Source organism: Cheilinus undulatus, linkage group 17 (genome assembly GCF_018320785.1).
Source record: "Cheilinus undulatus linkage group 17, ASM1832078v1, whole genome shotgun sequence".
Classification (NCBI taxonomy): Eukaryota; Metazoa; Chordata; class Actinopteri; order Labriformes; family Labridae; genus Cheilinus; species Cheilinus undulatus.
In genome coordinates this window covers 32,803,552-32,822,532 of record NC_054881.1, presented here as the reverse complement: position 1 = coordinate 32,822,532, position 18,981 = coordinate 32,803,552, and the positions used below count along the sequence as shown (strand labels likewise).

At 38.5% G+C, this 18,981-nt stretch overlaps 1 protein-coding gene across 2 annotated transcripts; it reads right to left on the bottom strand.

Moving 5' to 3' along the window:
• Positions 1-554: 554 nt before the first annotated feature.
• ggt5b (gamma-glutamyltransferase 5b) lies at positions 555-18,327 on the bottom strand. Of its 2 annotated transcripts, XM_041811082.1 has the most exons (12): positions 18,016-18,327; positions 12,266-12,393; positions 11,959-12,054; positions 10,128-10,323; positions 9,487-9,647; positions 9,241-9,387; positions 7,580-7,710; positions 6,146-6,330; positions 5,945-6,036; positions 5,735-5,844; positions 5,528-5,653; positions 555-5,332 (listed from the first exon to the last, which is right to left on the bottom strand). In XM_041811082.1, the coding sequence occupies exons 1-12, from the start codon at positions 18,186-18,188 to the stop codon at positions 5,186-5,188; spliced, it is 1,692 nt and encodes a 563-aa protein (XP_041667016.1). In that variant the 5' UTR covers positions 18,189-18,327; the 3' UTR covers positions 555-5,185. The 2 variants fall into 2 exon arrangements, with proteins under 2 accessions (XP_041667016.1, XP_041667015.1); XM_041811081.1 differs by having other exon boundaries at positions 5,528-5,844.
• Between the last annotated feature and the right edge of the window lie 654 nt (positions 18,328-18,981).

Here is an 18,981-nt window from a genome sequence, read left to right as displayed (position 1 = left end):
CTTCCTCTGAAATCTATCTCATTACTTCTTCCTTTGTTTCTGCTCACAAGTGCTGCTCTGAAACAAGGCAAACAGGAAAACAGGAGGCAGATTATTGCTGATCAGACAATAACTTAAAATACAGATGAATGTTTAAAGACGGCGGCTGTACAGCTGGAGGTTAAATATAGTAAGAATGAAACTCAGCTTGCTTGTCATTGTTTAGATGTTAACTTTTATTATGGCAAAACAGATATTCACAGTTAAATGTTATACAAACAATATAAATTCAAAAAATAAGTGTTTTATAAAATACACAGAAATACAAAACATACGCAAGCAGTGTGAAAATAAACGTGTTTTAATACAGCTTTATAAAATTCCAAGTTACTTTTTCATCTCAGTTTAAAACAAGCATCTTAACCTCCTGAGACCTGAGCTTTTATTTGGAATGTATTTTTAGTTTCTATTTTTTGGTAAAAAGTAGGGCCTGATAAGCTTAAAATCTCAACACTTTCTTTAAACAGGAAGTAGTTTTTACCAAAAATGATGGCCAAAATTCTCCCAGAGACTCTGTTTCTGCAGAAAATCCAGCACTGGATAGGCTTTGTTGTTTTTTTTTTTTTAATAGTTTTTGGGTCTTCTGTCAGTAAGAAATGAGGGATGGTGAGGTCAAATGATGATGGACCATAAAGACTGTTATGGCTAATTGAAATTTTTTTTTACAACAAGTTCTGTATTAATTGGGAATGTTTCTCTCCAAAATACTTTCAAATTCCCTGAAAGTTTCATATCAACTACATTTCATATAAAAGTTTTTAAAGGTATCCCAAAAATTGTACCTCATTTTTTAAAGTCCCTGTTAAGTGATTTTAAAAAATTGTATTTTAGGTTAGTTGTATGACAGGCCAATGTGTTATAAACCGCCAGACCAAAGTTCAGAAGGTTAAAAAAAATTCACTAACATCCAAGATCCCAGACATCTAAAAACATTTCCCAAATTCCCATGAGAAGGCAATAAAATAACATAAAATAAAGGTAAATTTCCCTCAAAACTTCTGATGAAACTCTCCAAAATATCCCAAATTACCATGAAAACTTTCCTCCCTGAGATTCCCAACCAAATTCCCCGAAGTTTCCCAAATTTCCATTTAAAAACCAAAAAATTCAAATCAAGTTCCCAAAAATTCAAAATACAGCTCCCAAATTATCATGAAAATGTCTAATTATCACAAAAAATCTGAAATTCCCCAAAATTTCCCAAATTCCCATGAGAAGACAAAAAAAATAATAATAAAAATTCAAGGTACGTATTCCTAAAAACTTACAATTAAAACTCTCCAAATTATCCCAAACTGTCATGAAAATGCCAGAAAATTTCCCAAAAATCCCCCAAAACATCCAAAGGAATTTTCAAAAAAAAGTCCCCCCAACATCCCCCAAAATGTCCAAAAATCCCATGAGAAGGTCAAAAAAAGATTCAAGGTATATTTCCCTCAAAACTTCCGAAGAAACTTTCCAAAATATCCCAAATTATCATGAAATTGCCTTAAAAAAAAAAAAAAAAGCCCCCGAAATTTCCAAAGAATGTCCCAAATAGCCATGAGAAAGAGAAAAAAGAACCACCAGGGTTGAAAACCTCCCAGCAAATCCCCTAAAATGTATAAAGAAATTGAATAAAATTTCCAGTAAGAATCCTAAAATTTTCAAGCAATTCCCCCTATATTTCAAGCAAATTACACACACACACACACACACATATATATATATATATATATATATATAATTTTTAAAGATTTACTTTTGGGCTTTTCATGCCTTTATTTTATAGAGGAGGACAGTGGATAGAGCTGGAAACAGGAGAGGGAGTGGGGAGAGACATGCAGCAAAGGGCTACAGGCTGGACCAAAACCTGGGCCACCTGAGCACAAAGGCAGCGTCCCAGACTGCCAGGCCACCTGCACGCCCCGCCAAACAGTAATATGCTCATATATACATGCAGGGTCTCAGGAGGTTAAAGCTCCTGTGGGGAACTTCTTGATTTAACAGCTTTAGCGCCCCTTGTGGTTAAAGCAGCATATTTCATTTCTTTTTTACTGCTCTTGTTTAATACATTTGTAGTAGGCAGTGTTTTGAACACACACTTAAATAACCTATCACTGTGAATTTTGCTGTGGAAAATGTAAAGTTTGTGTTTTCTAACCTGCTCATCTGAAACCTACTCCATGGCAGCAATTAAAGGCATTAAAATTACAAAACAGGAAAAAGCTGGACTTGTCACTGATGGTCTGGTTGGCTTTTGTAGCTCATTAAGAAGCATCAATCTTAAAGTCTCTCTTTCATAACCAGCTCAGCGCTCCCCACAGGAGCTTTAATATTTGAACAAAGATCACAACAGGCTCAGGGACCTGCATCAAGTTTTTCTGAACAAACTAACATTTTTAAGGTCACAGTGAAAGTTCCCTGTCTGAGCTCATGTGTCAAACAGGATGCCACTTTGACAAGGTTACTAGCATACGGCTCAATATCTGCTAAACCTTCTTCTATAGAATCACATTCATAAAAAATAAAACATTCACTAGTGTCAGGCACCTAGACGGGGTTAGTTCTGTCTGGTTGAACAGCAGTAGATTTGCTTTGTTGTCTCATCCTGCAAAAACACTTGGCCAACTCCACAAACACTGTCCAAATGTTAGATGCTTTGATATTTTTCAGTGCCAAAGATTATTAAACCATACAATCTGCATTATGTTGATGATTGATAGTATCAGTAAAAATATACACTTTATAAAAACACATCTCATTCAAGTCATGTCTAATTTTTATAGAATTGTATTAAATGTTGAAATCCTGGTATTGCAGTGAAAACCCTAAACTCCCCAGTATATAGTAATAGTTATCAGCAGTAAAGTAACTGCAGAAGTCTCATTGTGCGTTTGCTGTGCGTCTTCATGATTCACAAGTTATAAGATCACATGTGTGCATGTATGAAGTAGCTGGATGTATAATATGTAGATATGAAGTGGCTAACATAGCTTAGCAGACGACTATTGTTCACTATAATCACATTCACGGGGCAAGAAACCTGAAAGGACTAAAATAAGATCATTTCCTAAAGTCCCCTTGGCTGCTCAAACTTAAACATACATTGCAGTTGATTGTTACAAATAACCCCAGTTTTAAAGAATAATAAAAATAAAATAATATTTTCTCCCCCATTTTCATGTAGGAATGGAACAACAGGGAATTGAAGCCAAAAGATTTGGATTTCCCCTGCCGACTCCCCACCTTTAGAGTTTTAAAGGGACAAACTATAAAGTTAAGACCACTTTTTTTTTAGACCAAGTACAAGTACTTCCAGTGCCTATATAAATATTTACCCTCTTGGATGTTTTTTTTTTTCTTGACCCTTTTTCTTATCTTATAAATCAATCATGATCAGAATAATTTGGCTTTTTAATTTGTAATTAATTATGTGTATTTTCCAGCCAGCTCCTTTCTTTGGCTCAAAATTATGTCATCAGCACAACACAGATGTGAACAAACTTATTCCCAAGTGCTGTTAAACATATTAAGGATTTCTGACACAGCTTTTCCAAAAATCCTTTATTTTGGATGTTTACCACCAGGGTCTAAATTACTAGCCCCCTCTAGAACTGACCTTTTTGTTTAGCCATAGCACAAACTACTGTTGTGCAATGATGTAATTTAACTCTGTAATGCTCAAAGCTTGTAAAACCAAAATGAAACTGAGGGTTACCTTCCAATTTACACATAATATAAAAACTTCACTGGACAAAGTGTCGAAGCAAAACCAACAGAAATCAGCTTAGACTTGAGAATAGAAATGTTGACGCTCACAAAGCAGGAGAAGGATCTACAAAGTTATCACAGTGTTTCCAAGAGTCAGGAAATGGAGTGGGAAGGATCATTGAGAAATTCCAAGGGAGCCACACAGTCCAGAACAAGCCTGGCACAGGTAGGAAGAGAAAGATTTGAAAGACTGGAAGAAAACTAGTGAGCGATGTGTCTAAAGACCCCAGAACAACTACAAAGACACTCATGAATGAGTTAGACCAGTCAGGAATGGAAGTCTCAAAGAAGATGATCACTAGAGCCCTGCACAGGAATGGACCTAGAAAAACTCCACTTCTGCAGAAGAGACACCTTAAAACCAGACTGAAGTATGCTGAGGACTGGAGAATGATTATGCATACTGGAAGCATGTCCTTTGGTCATATGAGATGAAACTAGAGCTCTTTGGTCACGGAGACGTTGCTTATGTTTGGAGAAACAAGAGAGAGATGTATCACCCAAAGAACACTGTCTTCATAGTGAAACATGGCGGTAGGAGGTGGATGGAATCATGAAGGAAGAAGATATGAAGATTTTGAAAGAAAAGCAGTCAGTATCAAAACTCGGTCTGGGTTGTCTCTTTGTCTTCCAACACGACAACAACCCAAAACATACATCTCTCCTGGTGAAGAACGATCACCAGAAGACCAAAATGAAGGTTACTGAATGGCCTGCACAAAGCCCTGACTTGAATCCCACTGGAAATCTGTGGGGTGAACTGAAGACCACGGTCCATGCCAGAAGGCCATCAAATCTGGAGGAGATTGAGAGATTTGCCAAAGAAGAATGGGCTGAGATTCCTCAGGAGAACGTCTGAGACTTGTTGAAAACTACAACAAACGACTGCAGGTTGTTATCCAGCAATAAGGAGACACAACTGACTATTAGCTGAGGGGGGTAATAATTTAGACCATAGTGGTTTTTGATTTTTGCGAAATTATTTGTTTCTGTGTGCAAAGTAAAATAATGTAAGCATCCAAAATAAAACTAGGATGTTTGGAAAAGCCGTGTTAAGAAGTCCTTGCTCTGTTTCACAGCACTTGGGAAATACTTTGAAAAAATATTCATAAGGGGCTTATATTTTGTCCTCATCTGTATGTCAGTGCTTGTAAGGGGGATATTTTAGCTCCACTTTCAAGCAACAGAAGGAGACAGAGATTTCTCACTTGCCTATTGGGGATAGTGGGAAAAGACGCAGGTAACCTTAAGGACAGTTTTAACAGAGCACCGCATTTCTAACACTTTGTTGTCAGATTTCGGCACTTGTATTGTTCATTCTTAAGGCTAAAGATTCAGTCAGTTTTTTGGGTGGATTTAAGTGCATAAGTGGATATTCTTAACCAACGTTTGGTCAGTAACCGTCAGACATGCCCAGCTTCCTGCTGTCAGATACGGCCACAATGCATCCATTCTCCTTTTCCACTGCATTAACCACGTTGACGAAGTACTCCGAGTCCCCCTGCTTGTGTCCGAGAGCTAAGAGGCCATCCTTCACGGACTGAGGACACAGAAACAGTGCATTAATTCCACTTATCATCTCCACTTCTGATTGCAATGCGTTAAATTAAGAGAGACTTTGTGGGATTACAAAGCAGTAATCTCCATCAGAATCCATTAGCGTAATGCAATTCATTAGTGAAGCAAATTTTAATGTAATTAATGGAAAGTAAGGATCAGAACACTAACAACTTACTTGGTCAAACTTCTCATGATTCATAAATCTCTCAAAATTTAAATTATTGTTGGGATCAATGTACACTATAGGTGCAGCAATGGCCTCTGTGAGATTCATCCCCAGCCACAGGTGATTCATTATCGACTGTGAGAATAAAAGAAAACAGTGTAAGAAAACAAATAATGAATCTTTAAAAGAGGTTATAAACAGGACCAACTGAGTTACCAAGGCTACTGCTACAGTGATCATACTTCCACCAGATCCACCAATCACAAGAAGACCTCCAGACTTTGACTCCAGTATGACCGGAGTCATTGAAGAAGGAGGCTGTTCACCTGTGATAAGCGTTACAGACACATCAGACTAAAAACAGACTATGTGACCACATTAATTAATGTCTTTAAGCCAGAACTCTTTCAGTTTTCTGGACTTTACCTGCTGTCAGTGTGTCTGCTCTCTTACAAAAGTCTGACAGCTCATTGTTGAGTATAATGCCTGTCCGTGGAGAGTAGACGGCACCTCCAAACCTACCAAACACAACACAGACGTCTTAGAAATACATGTAACAAAATAGTTTGTGTGATTTGATATGTAGCTATATGAATGTCTTTTGTTTTAAAAAGCCAAACTGCTTACAGATGGTTAATAGTGCTGGTGGCAGACACCGCCAGTCCATCTTCATCCAGCACTGACACGTGAGTCGTCCCAAAGTGATCAGTGGAGGGTTTCACATTATAGTAGGAGTTCTCATGGGTGCGGTTTGAGGAAATCATCTTTCTGATGTGATCGATGAAAGTGGGATCGATCAAATGATCAGCACTCTGAAAGAGAAACATCACAGCATGACCGGCTACATTTCTTTTACTTTTTTTCCTGGTCTGTTTTGTGTCTTAATCTTCAGGGTTTTGTTTCTATGTTTCGGCAGCTTAAAGTTCAAATACAAACAGGAAGCAGGGGTAGGGACTGGGGAGTCTGACATGCAACAGACATCCCCAGCTTGATGGGAAACAGGGACATTGCAGTTTTTATGGAGGGTAAAAAGTGCAACAGCTTGTCAAACAGACATGATTATTTTCCAAGTAAAAATTTGTACTTGCATGTTTCTAATCAAATCACATTTTGGAAAAGGGGATGTGAGATTTGGCAAAAGTCTCCAACTTTTAAAAAAAAATACAAAACCCCTCTTTGATGTCACAGTGAAAACAGAGTCCTACAACATAACGTCAATCAAACAAAATATGTAAGGTAAAATAAGTGACTGAACAAATATTCATCCCCTTTAAAGTGACTGATCTAATTCAACAGAGGTCCAGCCAATTAGTGCTAGTAGTCTCACAATTAGTGAAATGTGGATCACCTGAGTGCAGTGAATGCGTCTCAAGTGATTGTAGTATAAAGACACCTATGTCTGGAAGGTCCAGTCACTGGGTAATCAGTATTCCTGGCTGCCATTACACCATGAAGACAAAAGAACACTCCAAGCAGGTTATTGAAAAGTATAAGTCGGGGATGGATACAAAAGAATTTCCAAGGCACTGAACATCCCACAAAATTCAGTTAAATCCATAATCAAGGAATGAATGAATATGGCACATACAGTATGTAATTGGCCTGAGTGACTGTGCAAGGAGACTAGTGAGAGAGGCCACCAGTACACCAAACACTGCACATCACCACAAACACACCATCCCCACTATGAAGCATGGTGGTGGCAGCATCATAGTGTGGGGATGCTGGAGGACAACCTTATTCAGTCAGCCTCTTATGTCAGTAGTAAATGGCATGGCATTGTCAATTGAGTCAAAACGGCTCCTTTTTAGTTTCAAGCTGTTGTCTTTTTTGAATTCACAGAGCCTGAAGGATCTTTCTGGTTTTTATGGAGCTTATAACTTTCAGCAGCTCATAACTATCCATCTCATCTTTGCTACTGAACAGGCAATTTACACTAGGATTACTAAATCTTAAGTGTTGAATGTGCAACCAAAACAAAGAGCTGAAAGATGCTAAAATGCCACACAGACACAGAGACAATAGTGATGATGTAAGAAAACAAATATATCAGACCCTAACCTTTCTGTCATTAAAATCAGGATCATGGATGTTTCTCTTTTGTCCATTTGCAAATTTAGCTGCCTCTATGAAGAGATGGTATGTCTGAATCTTCTGGTCCCCGTGAAAGGAATCTGGAGTCAAAGAAAATCCTAAAAAACAGAGAAAAAGGAACTTTAAAACTCTAAAATGATGTGTTTCCAAATGTGGTTAATGTGATTTAAATCTACTTTACATGGCCTGACTCAGTTTTTGGTACCAGGCTATTTGTTTTCAATTTGAGTGGATACTTTGATAGTAGCCCAACAATGTAGACAGGATCATTATAGCAGCTGTATGAAACTGCTGTGAAATCCAGCACGACACTGAAGGACACTGAGATGATAGTGTTCTTGACTCTCAGTCTGCAGCTCTTTGTCAGAGAAAGGAGACAAGTTTTGTCCCTGAGATGGTCACAGTGTCTTGAGTCAGCGTCACATTTAAGTATCAGCTCAGCTTGACTGGAACCTCACTGGAGGTGATACCAAAACTATTGCTGGGTACTCGATATTAGAGATGCCAGAAAAACATCGATTCATGCCAGAATTATATATTACTTTACACAACTCAGAACTGATTCAAAATGTCAGAGAATTGATATTTCTAAATTTACTTTATTACATCCAGAGCTGTTAGCATTAGCAGCGCTAGCTCTTAGTTTCTGTAATGTTTACATTGCTGTGCCTGACACACTGAAGTCCTGCCTGCGCTGTCTGTAGAGCCTAGGGTTACTCTGCCTGTTCCTGTTTCTCTGAAAGAAAAGTTCTAAGGCTTATGGTGGATTCTTAAACCCTGGGTATGAGGAAGCCTGTGTGTTTACCGTGCTAAACTAAAGTGATGTAGCCTGCTTTAGGATCGGTTCATATGTTTGACTTCATATCATATAGACACGTTCATCCAGAGGAAAAAAAAAAAAAAAAAAAAAAAAGGGGGAATATCAGCCGACAACTGCTGACCTGCACAGACAATAAAAATAACAGGATCTGTCGTCTGTGTCATGTCAAAGACCGGTGTTACGGGTGACCAAGTGACCGTGTTAATTGGTGACTAAGGGGATTTGTCTGAGGTTAATAAGAGATATCAAACATTTTAAGCTTTTCATTAAACTTCTAAGAATATATTAGACATAACAGAAAATGTTCAGTGTTTTAGCCATGTTGTAACTATGACAACCAACGACACTTCAGCTAAAAAGTCATTGGTTAACACGGTCACTTGTTAAAACATAACACCTGCTGTCCTACCGCATCTTCATCAGTGAAGGCTTCATATTTATGATTGTTTCTTCTACTGATGAGTTTGTGATAAATACGTTTTCTGCTTAAGCCACACATTTTATTCATACTTAAAAATATACAGTTTAAGCACAAATTATTGTTTTCTTTATTACTAATAATAGATATAGTAATTATCTGATAAAAGCTGATAAAAAGATTTTTTATGTCAAATAATAATTAACAACCTCTTAGTCCATAACAGCTGGAGCAGATGCTGAAACGATCACCTCTTTATAAGAAATAGGAGATGCTTTGTGGATCTGTAATTGGTTTGAATCCTTCACATTTCTACAAGATATGATCACTACTGGAACGTAATTCGAAGAGTCTCTAATGTTTTTACGTGTTTAACAAAGTGCATTCAACCTTCCAGAAGTTTGAGAATGAAGGCCAGCAGAGCGCCTCCAGCAGGTGGTGGAGCAATGTGCAGCTTCGCATCTCCCAGAGGAACAGTCCATGCATCCGCTACCCGCACCCTGAAGGACTCCAGATCCTCCACCTCCATGGTCCCACCTGAGAGAAACATGTAGCAAATGGCCTCTGATCCTTCTTGTTCTATCTATTCAGGAACACTCCCCTGGGTCATGCATTCCTCATTAATACTGAACTAACCTGCATCTTTTATGTCTTGGATTAAGTCATGTCCTATCTTGCCAGTGTAAAAGGCCTTGGCTCCTTGTGCTGCGATCATTTCCATGCTTTCTGCCAGTTTGGGAAACTTCAGCATGTCTCCTTTACCCAGAACGGTTTTATTCTTGTTGCATAAAACTTCACTAGGATCAAAGAAGGAAAAAACACATTAGAGAATATGGTAGCTCGGGATATGATATAAAAATAAAACTGAGAAATACTCATAGCATCTATTTGTGACTTTGTCATATAAAGTATCACTAAAAATGTACTCTTTCAGAATTTTTACACCATTCTTTACCAAACAAACTAAATTTAGAGAAATCAGACAGTCTGGGTCAGAAAAGCCACACCTGAAATCCCACTAAAGCCACAGCAGTGTGCACCCTGATGCTTTTAGACTCATCTCCTGTAATCCAAAAAGGCTCAAATGAGCATGTCATCAGGGTGAAACTATTATGCAATGTGAGTTAAACCCTGAAAGGTTAACCCAGTGGTTACATAAAATGAGTTAAGGCAGGTTTTTATGGGAAAGCCCTTTGCTCCTCTTCACAGGCAGTTAAAGGGCTTTAGTGACTGTCACATACCATCAAACATTAATCAAAATGAGTGAGATGCTTTACCAGAGAGAGGATTTTTCTACATGTTTTTTTGCAAGAGGAATGTTTAGGAGAAGTCCCAGATATGGAGGCAGAGGGATGCCCTCTCTGGCCAGTTTAATTGTGGGCTCAAACAGCTTAGCCCACGGCAGCTTCCCATATCGTCTGTGTACATCCTCGTAGCCTCGCAGCTCTCCAGGAACACCGATCCACTGTGTGCCTGTGTGGAGGCAATAAAAAGGAATAGAAAGAATCAGAAGACTGGCTCAAAGAACAAAAGGAGCAATTCGGCAAAAACAAACAAACAAACAAACAAACAAATTCTTACAAATCATAACTGGTTTGATTTAAAGCTGCTGTGATTTTTTAAACAGGTTATGAAATGGACAGAAATTAAAACTTTTTTCTTTATGATTTTCAAAAACAAGACCATTAATGTGGAGACTGACTATAACCTTTGATGTTTGAAAAAAGCTGATGGATATGTTTTAGACAAACGGGGTCAGTGCACACAACCAAAACAGCTTTTTGTTTATCTTAACACCTGGTATGAGTGAAAGATGCAATTACACAAAATTAGGGCCAAATTCTAAACACAAGCCAAAAGTTTGTTGAAGGAGCTTCAAGAAGAGATTTCTCACGTTTTTTTATTCTAGACTGTAACTGGAACAAACAGCTTCTACACATAGATCATGTGTTTTCAACATTCAGTCATTTTTAAAGCCAGGTCAAAGAAGTTTTTGTATTTGTTTGAATAAACCCTAAAACTGAGGGAGGTCCGGCTGCAAATAGTAAATCTCTGATGGATGCTCTCAGAGACGGTTCATCTGGGATGCTGCAAGCCTCAGAACAGAAATACACACTAAAACTCTGAAATAAAATCAAATTAAACTTCCACTTGGGGAAAGGGTAACCTCCAATTTCCACATACAACCACTGTGCTGCTACCTGCTGTCAAATCGTACTGTGAAGCAAATCGCTTCCTCGCTTTTCAATCGGAGCAGCTCGTGCTCCAGTCCAGCTCTGGCGTGTCCCTGAAGCATCACTCCACCCCGCTTTGTTGGAGATACACTGCAGGTTTATTTTCAGCACTTGCCACTGCCAAACCACGTCTATCCACATCGACCCAAACAGCCGCAAAAACATGCAGAGTATCCTGTCAACTTCAAAATAAAACACTATGCACAGCCTGCGATCATAAATCATCACTGTATCAGCACAAGGTCTAATCCTGCAGCATGAGCAAAAGGTCATCGGGAGGTCAGTGGGTCACATAGCTGCTAACGCTAAGTAAGCCACGTAGCGTATGTTATCTACGTAGCTACGATTGCTAAAGCTCACATTGCTTATGCTAACTCAGTTACACTGGCTTATGCTGTAATATTAATTACATAGCCAGTGTAGTTATGTTAGCTTTAGCTAAAGCTAAGTAGCTTTAACTACTTCCAAAATGGGTCTATGCACAGTTCAGTCCTGGATTCGATGTATGACCTTTTTTTCTGTTTTATTTATTTATTGTAAGGGGCAATTAGGGGCAACATTAATGAGCATGGACATGTAAATGTACCAGATTGTAGCTATAGGCTAATTTTCATCTGTAGTCCCTGGCAGGTTGATCGAATACATATAAAACATATAAAGCACATTGAGTCTCTTTAGTGGTTTTAATTTGCTATATTCATAAACCTTATTTAGACTGCTAGAGAAAGCTTTGAATCAAAAATTACTTTTGAAAAAGAGTCAAATGATGCATGAGATTTGTTTTCTTCGAGATGTTGTGATCACACTGCAAAAACATACAAGGAGGTGTGGTGAGAGACTCTGTAAAACAACCTAAATGAGGATTTCTGCTCACCTGTGGTCATTTTGGAAGTGGTGGGACAGTCGTTTAACAAGTTAGATTTGAAAGCCTTTGGGACAGTTTCTCTGAAGTTGAAGACTTTAACTTTGCCTGGGAGAAGATCAACAATCAGAATGAGTTCACTGATCAGTTATACAACTTTATTTTTATCACACTTTTTCAAATTAGGGACAGATAATCTCCAATACATACAAAAACAGCACAAATAGACCTGCTAATACATTCATAGCTCAAAGATACAGGATTATTCATTATTTATTGTTTTAATCATGATTATCATCAAATCAATGACAGAACCCACCTGTTTTCTCTCTGATAGTGAATACAGACCCTCCTCCAATCCCCATACTCTGAGGATTGATCACAGATGTGCACAGAAGAGCTGCAATGGCGCCATCTACTGCTGACCCCCCCTCCTGCAGCATCTTCCTGTAAGACACACATGTTCACTGGATTTATGGGAATGCATTTTTAATCACTAAGTACTCAACATCCACAGACCCACATGTGTTTATCTCTTTTGTAGCTGCATGACATGAACTCTAGAGTTCAGAGAGTCAGAGTGTTGTAGCTCTGCCTGCCAAGAGGCAAGTTAAAACCACACACTGATGTTTGAGACTTCAGGCAACATACCAGAAAGTTGCTGGCCATGGTAGAGCCTTTTCCCTTTTAAAACATGATTCTTGAAGTTAACTTAGAAACTTATTACCCTTTAGTTTTAATTAGGCGTATCCAATGTGATTATACAACAGAACAAAACCTGTAAGCTTAATCCTGAGCCGTCTCCAGCGGCTATGAATGGCTCTCTTCAGCCACGACGCTGGCATGCAGTCAGGTTGCACTTTGAGAGAAAGACAGAGTGGGAATGTTTTGGCTCAGTAAAGGGTCAGGCTGGCCTCAGACTTTTGTCGTTTGATGGCTTTAGCTGAGGAAAAGAGTCTGAGACAGAAGATTGACAAATTTAATCAGATGAATTAAATCAGGAGTCTCATGTGCACTGATTAGACAGAACAACTAATTCAGTTGACATTGGTTTAATGTCGTAATAAATACGTCTGAGTATTTATTGAATGGGACATTGCCTGTAGAGGTTCAGAATTTAAAGGAGGTTGTGTATTTGTTGTATAAAGACTTGGCTTAAACTGTGTGTGAACTGTTTGCTTCTTTTTTTTTTAATTAAAGCTTTGTTAAAGAGTTTTTAAGCGGTTATGAAACAGACAAAGATTAATACAGATGTCACAGATGAGATACAGCAGCAAAAGAGATGATCAGCCTCAAGATGATTGATTCATAAAATGTTTTTATAATACCTGAACCCAAAGCAATGGTGTCAAAGTGTCAAAACTTCATCTGTTTATGTTTTACAAGGCAAAGATTAAGTGATATATTTCACTGTTAAAGGCACAAGGCTGACAATTTTGCTTTCAAAAGAATAGTAGAATAGAATGTCCTGACTGAACTGTCTGATTGCAAAGGCAGCCTCTTTCACAGCACCACGCTTGAAGTCACTGAGCTCTTCAGAACAGCCCATTTAGCATCCCAAATGTTTGCTAATGGAGATTGCATGGCTAGATGCTTTGTAGACCTTTTTTTCATTCAAGATGACAAATTTGCATTGAAACCTCAAACACCATGCATTCTATAAATTTCAACCACGCAGCATACTAGAATAAGGCCAAAATGTGTACTCACCACCATGTAACAACAAAGACTGTACTGACCACATGAACTCTCTTTGACACTTGGCACAGCTCTGCGATGCTAAGCTTGAGCAGATAGCCTGAATACAAGAAATGCTCTGTCAGGAGTTGACAGACCAAGTGATTTCTTTTACTTTATTCAGAAAGTGAAAAAAGAGCAAAATCATCTTCAATGCTTTTGCAGTACTAGTCCATTCTGTCTTTGACTGTGTATTTGCACAGTGGCTTAAACAATACCTGTAATTCAAATTAAGAATCAGAACTAAAAAAAAGCATCTGAAAACAAAACAGACTCAGTGTGCAAAGGCCTCAATGCATCAAAGAGATGAGAAGTACTGCTCTGCTTTGTCAAAAGGGAGCATCAAAATGAACACAAACACAATTTTATAGTGAAAATAAGGCATGCTTAGAGTTATTATTACAAATCTAACACTTAAATACATACAGAACAAACTCTGTAAAGATAAGAGGGGACACTCTTTCCACAAGGGGGCACCAAAATCAACCAAAACCAAAAGTTTCTTACATGAGCTTTAATGCCCAAGATGAAATACAACTGTGTGTAAAAGCTGCATGATAAGAGGAAAATGTATATTGTGTGATAATACTGTTTAAATCCTGATGATAGAATTGCGGCAACTAGATAAGCATGGGTGTGTGCATGATTTTGTTTATATATCCCTCTTTCTTGGGAACAAACTGCACACTGTCTGTCTGGAAGTCTGCAAAACTACATGGAATCCTAGAACATGGATTTGTAAATGGCCTTTTAATGCCTAATATATGGGAAGAAAAAATAAATAAAGTAGGGACACTATGTAAAAAAGATTCAAATAAAAAAGCAAAACTAAAGCCACCTCATAAACAAAATCAGACTCAGATTGACCATTTTTTTCTTGTGTTGGCAGGCATCATGTCCTGAGCTAAAAAGAAGAAGTAATAGTGATTCAGTTTGGGTTTTGTTTGAATAGTTTGACTGTTTTGTTTGTTTCTTCCTGGTTGATTGATAGAGCTTTCTCACACCTCCTCTTAAAGTAGTCACAACTGCTCAGCAAGTGTTACACAATACCTGTATATAACATGTGGTCACTTCTGAGTCAACGATAGACGAGTTGCTGTTCATCTTCTTTGTGCAGCCGCTATATTCCACTTTTCCCCACTCTCTCCTGTCTTTTAGCCAACATTTCTGTCATACTTTTGTCTATAAATCAGTTATCCTTTCATGCACCTGGGACAAGTCCAGTTTACTATCTTTATCGACTTACAGCAGGGTGGGAAATTGGCACCTGCCATCAGCCAAATGTGGGTATTTTTCAGCAGTCTCATGTGACTTTGCTCACCTTACTACTACTCTTTGGGGCAGGTAAATAAAGGCAATGTAGAAAGTGACTTTGTGACAGTTATCAGCATGACTGAATCACAGCTTTCTGCTTATTACTACGAATTTTATGAGTAGAGCCAAGCAGGCCTCCAGTACTCGCTCACTGACCAAAGAGCCCTACCTATGGTTACATTATAGGGAGACATGTATAGTTTGTCCTCATTTTGGTGAGTCTATATAAGCTCATAATAGATTGCTTATCTTGCCTCTCAGCTGAGGTTTTGATGCAGTTAAATCTGCATTTGAAGACATGACTGCAATCGAGACACTGACCAGACTCAAAATAACAAAACATTTTTCTGTCTATAAACAAGACAAAGAGCAAGTCTGTATTTCCTTTAAGAGTTGAAACATTTCAATTTTCACAGCCTATAACTTGAGAACTATAAGCCTTAACTACTATACTATACGTCATTGCGTTATGCTACTTGAATTACAAAAGGTGGCTAGAAACTTACTGTCAAATTACACCCAGTTACTTGGGTCCTTTATTTACTCACTGAAGCTTTGGTGGACCTGCAACCAAACAGTCACCAAACTCTGATGACCACTAAACAGTTACAAAGTTACTCTGATGACCACTCAACAGTCACAGAATTACTCTAATGATCACTCAACAGTCACAGCATTACTCTGATGATGACTCAACAGTCACAGAGTTACTCTGATGACCACTCAACAGTCACAGATTTACTCTAATGATCACTCAACAGTCACAGAATTACTCTAATGATCACTCAACAGTCACAGCATTACTCTAATGATCACTCAACAGTCACAGAATTACTCTAATGATCACTCAACAGTCACAGTCACTCTGATGATTACTCAACAGTTACAGTTACTCTGATGATGACTTAACAGTCACAGAGTTACTCTGATGACCACTCAACAGTCACAGATTTACTCTAATGATCACTCAACAGTCACAGAATTACTCTAATGATCACTCAACAGTCACAGTCACTCTGATGATTACTCAACAGTTACAGTTACTCTGATGATGACTTAACAGTCACAGAGTCACTCTGATGATCACTCAACAGTCACAGAGTCACTCTGATGATCACTCAACAGTCACAGAGTCACTCTGATAATTACTTAACAGTCACAGAGTTACTCTGGTGATCACTCAACAGTCACAGAGTTACTCTGATGACCACTCAACAGTCACAGAGTTACTCTAATGAACACTCAACAGTCACAGAGTTACTCTGATGATCACTCAACAGTCACAGAGTCACTCTGATGATCACTCAACAGTCACAGAGTTACTCTGATGATTACTTAACAGTCACAGAGTAACTCTGGTGATCACTCAACAGTCACAGAATTACTCTGATGATCACTCTACAATCACAGAGTTACCTTGATGATCACTCAACAGTCACAGTTACTCTGATGATCACGCAACAGTTACAGAATTACTCTAATGATCACTCAACAGTCACAGAGTCACTCTGATGATTACTCAACAGTCACAGTTACTCTGATGATCACGCAACAGTCACAGAATTACTCTAATGATCACTCAACAGTCACAGAGTCACTCTGATGATTACTCAACAGTCACAGAGTTACTCTGATGATCACTCTACAGTCACAGGGTGTTAGACAATAAAACAATCAAAATAAAAAACTTAAATACTTTTAGAAGACTATTTGTACAATGCCTCATCTCGTGTAGACATTATGTGGCCAAGAATGCTTCAGCATATCGGCCCCATGGCCAAAGAGGCTTTTTCTGATTCGTCTGAATGGGTCAGCATGTCCAGGGCTTCGTCTGACTGGTCAGATGATGCATGCTGACTGAATGCTTAAGTGCATGGTTCTTCTCTGAATGTGTTTTTGTCTGAGGCATCCTGTGCGATTAGTAGATTGCACATTTACATATCCCAGCGACAAAGACAATGCAGTAAATAATTCTTTCCTACTTTGGAGACAGTTAGGACTTAATGCAAACTAGATATTAGCTCACAACATGATAAAGAAAATACTATGCTGATGAGACAAATTCAAAAGAACAGAAACATTATATATGAGTATATAGTGAAGTAATTACTACTAAGTGCAATACTCCATAGAATACTTATCAATGACCTATTTTGTGCCTAGTTTTCTCTGTCATGATGCTTTTGACATTTAACAGGAACCACTTTGAATGGCCTTGTTGCTGAAGAAACTTGCCTGGCCTGTATTATCTTTGATAATGGCCACTCACATGGAAAGTGTTTAATAACACTTTTATATTCCTCCTTAATAGATACGAGTGTTTATTTCAACAAGGCTGTACTGTGTCGTTAAAGATCCTTTAATCAGATGAATCTGTCCCTCCATAAAGCTCACCGTCTTTGTTGTGAGGAAATGAACTCCTTAAAACTCTTAGCAGAGCACAGGAAAAGACAGAAACCCCTGCACCTGAACACAAAAGCAGGAAGCGCTCCATGCACGGAACATCTACAGTTTAGGAAAACTCACCTTTCTTCTATATTTAGAGTCTCTGTGATGAAAGATTAATGGAGTTCACAGTGTGGTTGTGCTGAACAATGAGTGCATCAAAGAGGGAGCTAAGTCTATTCACTCCACATTAAAAAGATAAAAGTCAGTGAGTGGGGTTGGAAATCTTACAATCATGTCAAACAACAGAGTGGAAATATATCAACAAGGGGTGAAGAGAATCACAGCCTGTGTGCACACATTTCTGTAGGTATTATCTCCATTCTTCAAACAGAGCCTATCAAATCTCTTAAACAGCTTATCCCATTGCTCAGTTCAGCTTTTTTTTTTATCTCAGCCACAGAAGCAGATAGCCAACAGACCTCTGAATAACTAGCTTTAAAGTGTTCAAGAGACTCTTTAATATAATTCAGCACTAACTTTTTCTGATTATAACGATTTTTTTTAACAAGTTAAACAGCAAAAAAAAAAAAAAAAAAAAAAAAAAAAAAAAAAAGAAAGAAAGTACCTTACCTGCCAATCTGTGAGCACCGCAGGGAGTCTGCAGCCACAGCCGCGTGCTTGAAGCTGCCGTTTGGACATCCTCTGTCCAAAAACGAGAAGATGAAGAAACATACGAGAGCTGCTGTGCAAACCAAGCACACAAAAGTAGAACAGCACACCAGCCACGGCTTGCACCTAGCCATTTAAACTTTGTGTGGAGGAAAGTGAGTGCAGGGAAACTGTTGCTGCAGCAGCCGCACGCTCGCACTCACGCGCTTTATGAAGAGTTAATCCCAAAGTGGGCTTCACCACTCACTCCTCCTCTCCTACGTCCTTCACACACTGGCCTGAAGTGGGACGGAGGACGGATTTACTGGATATTTTAATGAGCCACTCACTTGCATGCTGTTTTACAACCCCATAAACGAGAAATGGGGAATATGCCCACTTCTATCAGCGTTTTCATCATGGGAATTCCCGGTTTGTGTGACAGAAAGGAAAGGACACACTGGTGTGATGTCTGGGTGAGGAATGTGTTTAAATCAGTTCCAAACAACCCAAGAGAGACTTAATAGCCTACTTGAAAAGTAAACCTGACGCAAATTTCTCTATTACGTAACATTGATAAACGATGTTGAGAGCGCTTGTACCTATTTTATCCCCGATGTTGTGACTTTTCTGACCCAGAAACATCTGTAAAAACAGGCCGTTTCCCCCCATAACAACTACTGAATATGCCCCCTGTGTCAGTGACACAGCAGTAATTTGAACAATCTTGCTAACATGGAGCACTTGGGGGTACTAGTTCACATTTTAGCTTCAGAGGAGCAATAACCTCATTAAAACATCACTTTAAAACAGTTTTCCCAGCATTTTGCCTACATTTTCCTTTAACTTGACAAGAGGGGCTTCTAATTTACAAAATTCAGTTGAGAAAGAGACTAAAACTGCTAGCTATAGCTCTTAGGAAACAATAACATTGAATGTAAGCTTTAA

Bases quoted from the DNA above. Each gene is read 5' to 3' on its own strand.
- ggt5b (XM_041811081.1), bottom strand. From the start codon at position 18,188: ATGGCTAGGTGCAAGCCGTGGCTGGTGTGCTGTTCTACTTTTGTGTGC. The intron at 12,394-18,015 runs GTAAGGTACTTT...TGTGTCTTACAG, and splicing joins CGGTGCTCACAGATTGGCAG to GAAGATGCTGCAGGAGGGGG. The intron at 5,333-5,527 runs GTAAGTTGTTAG...CTGTGTCCTCAG, and splicing joins ATCATGAGAAGTTTGACCAA to TCCGTGAAGGATGGCCTCTT.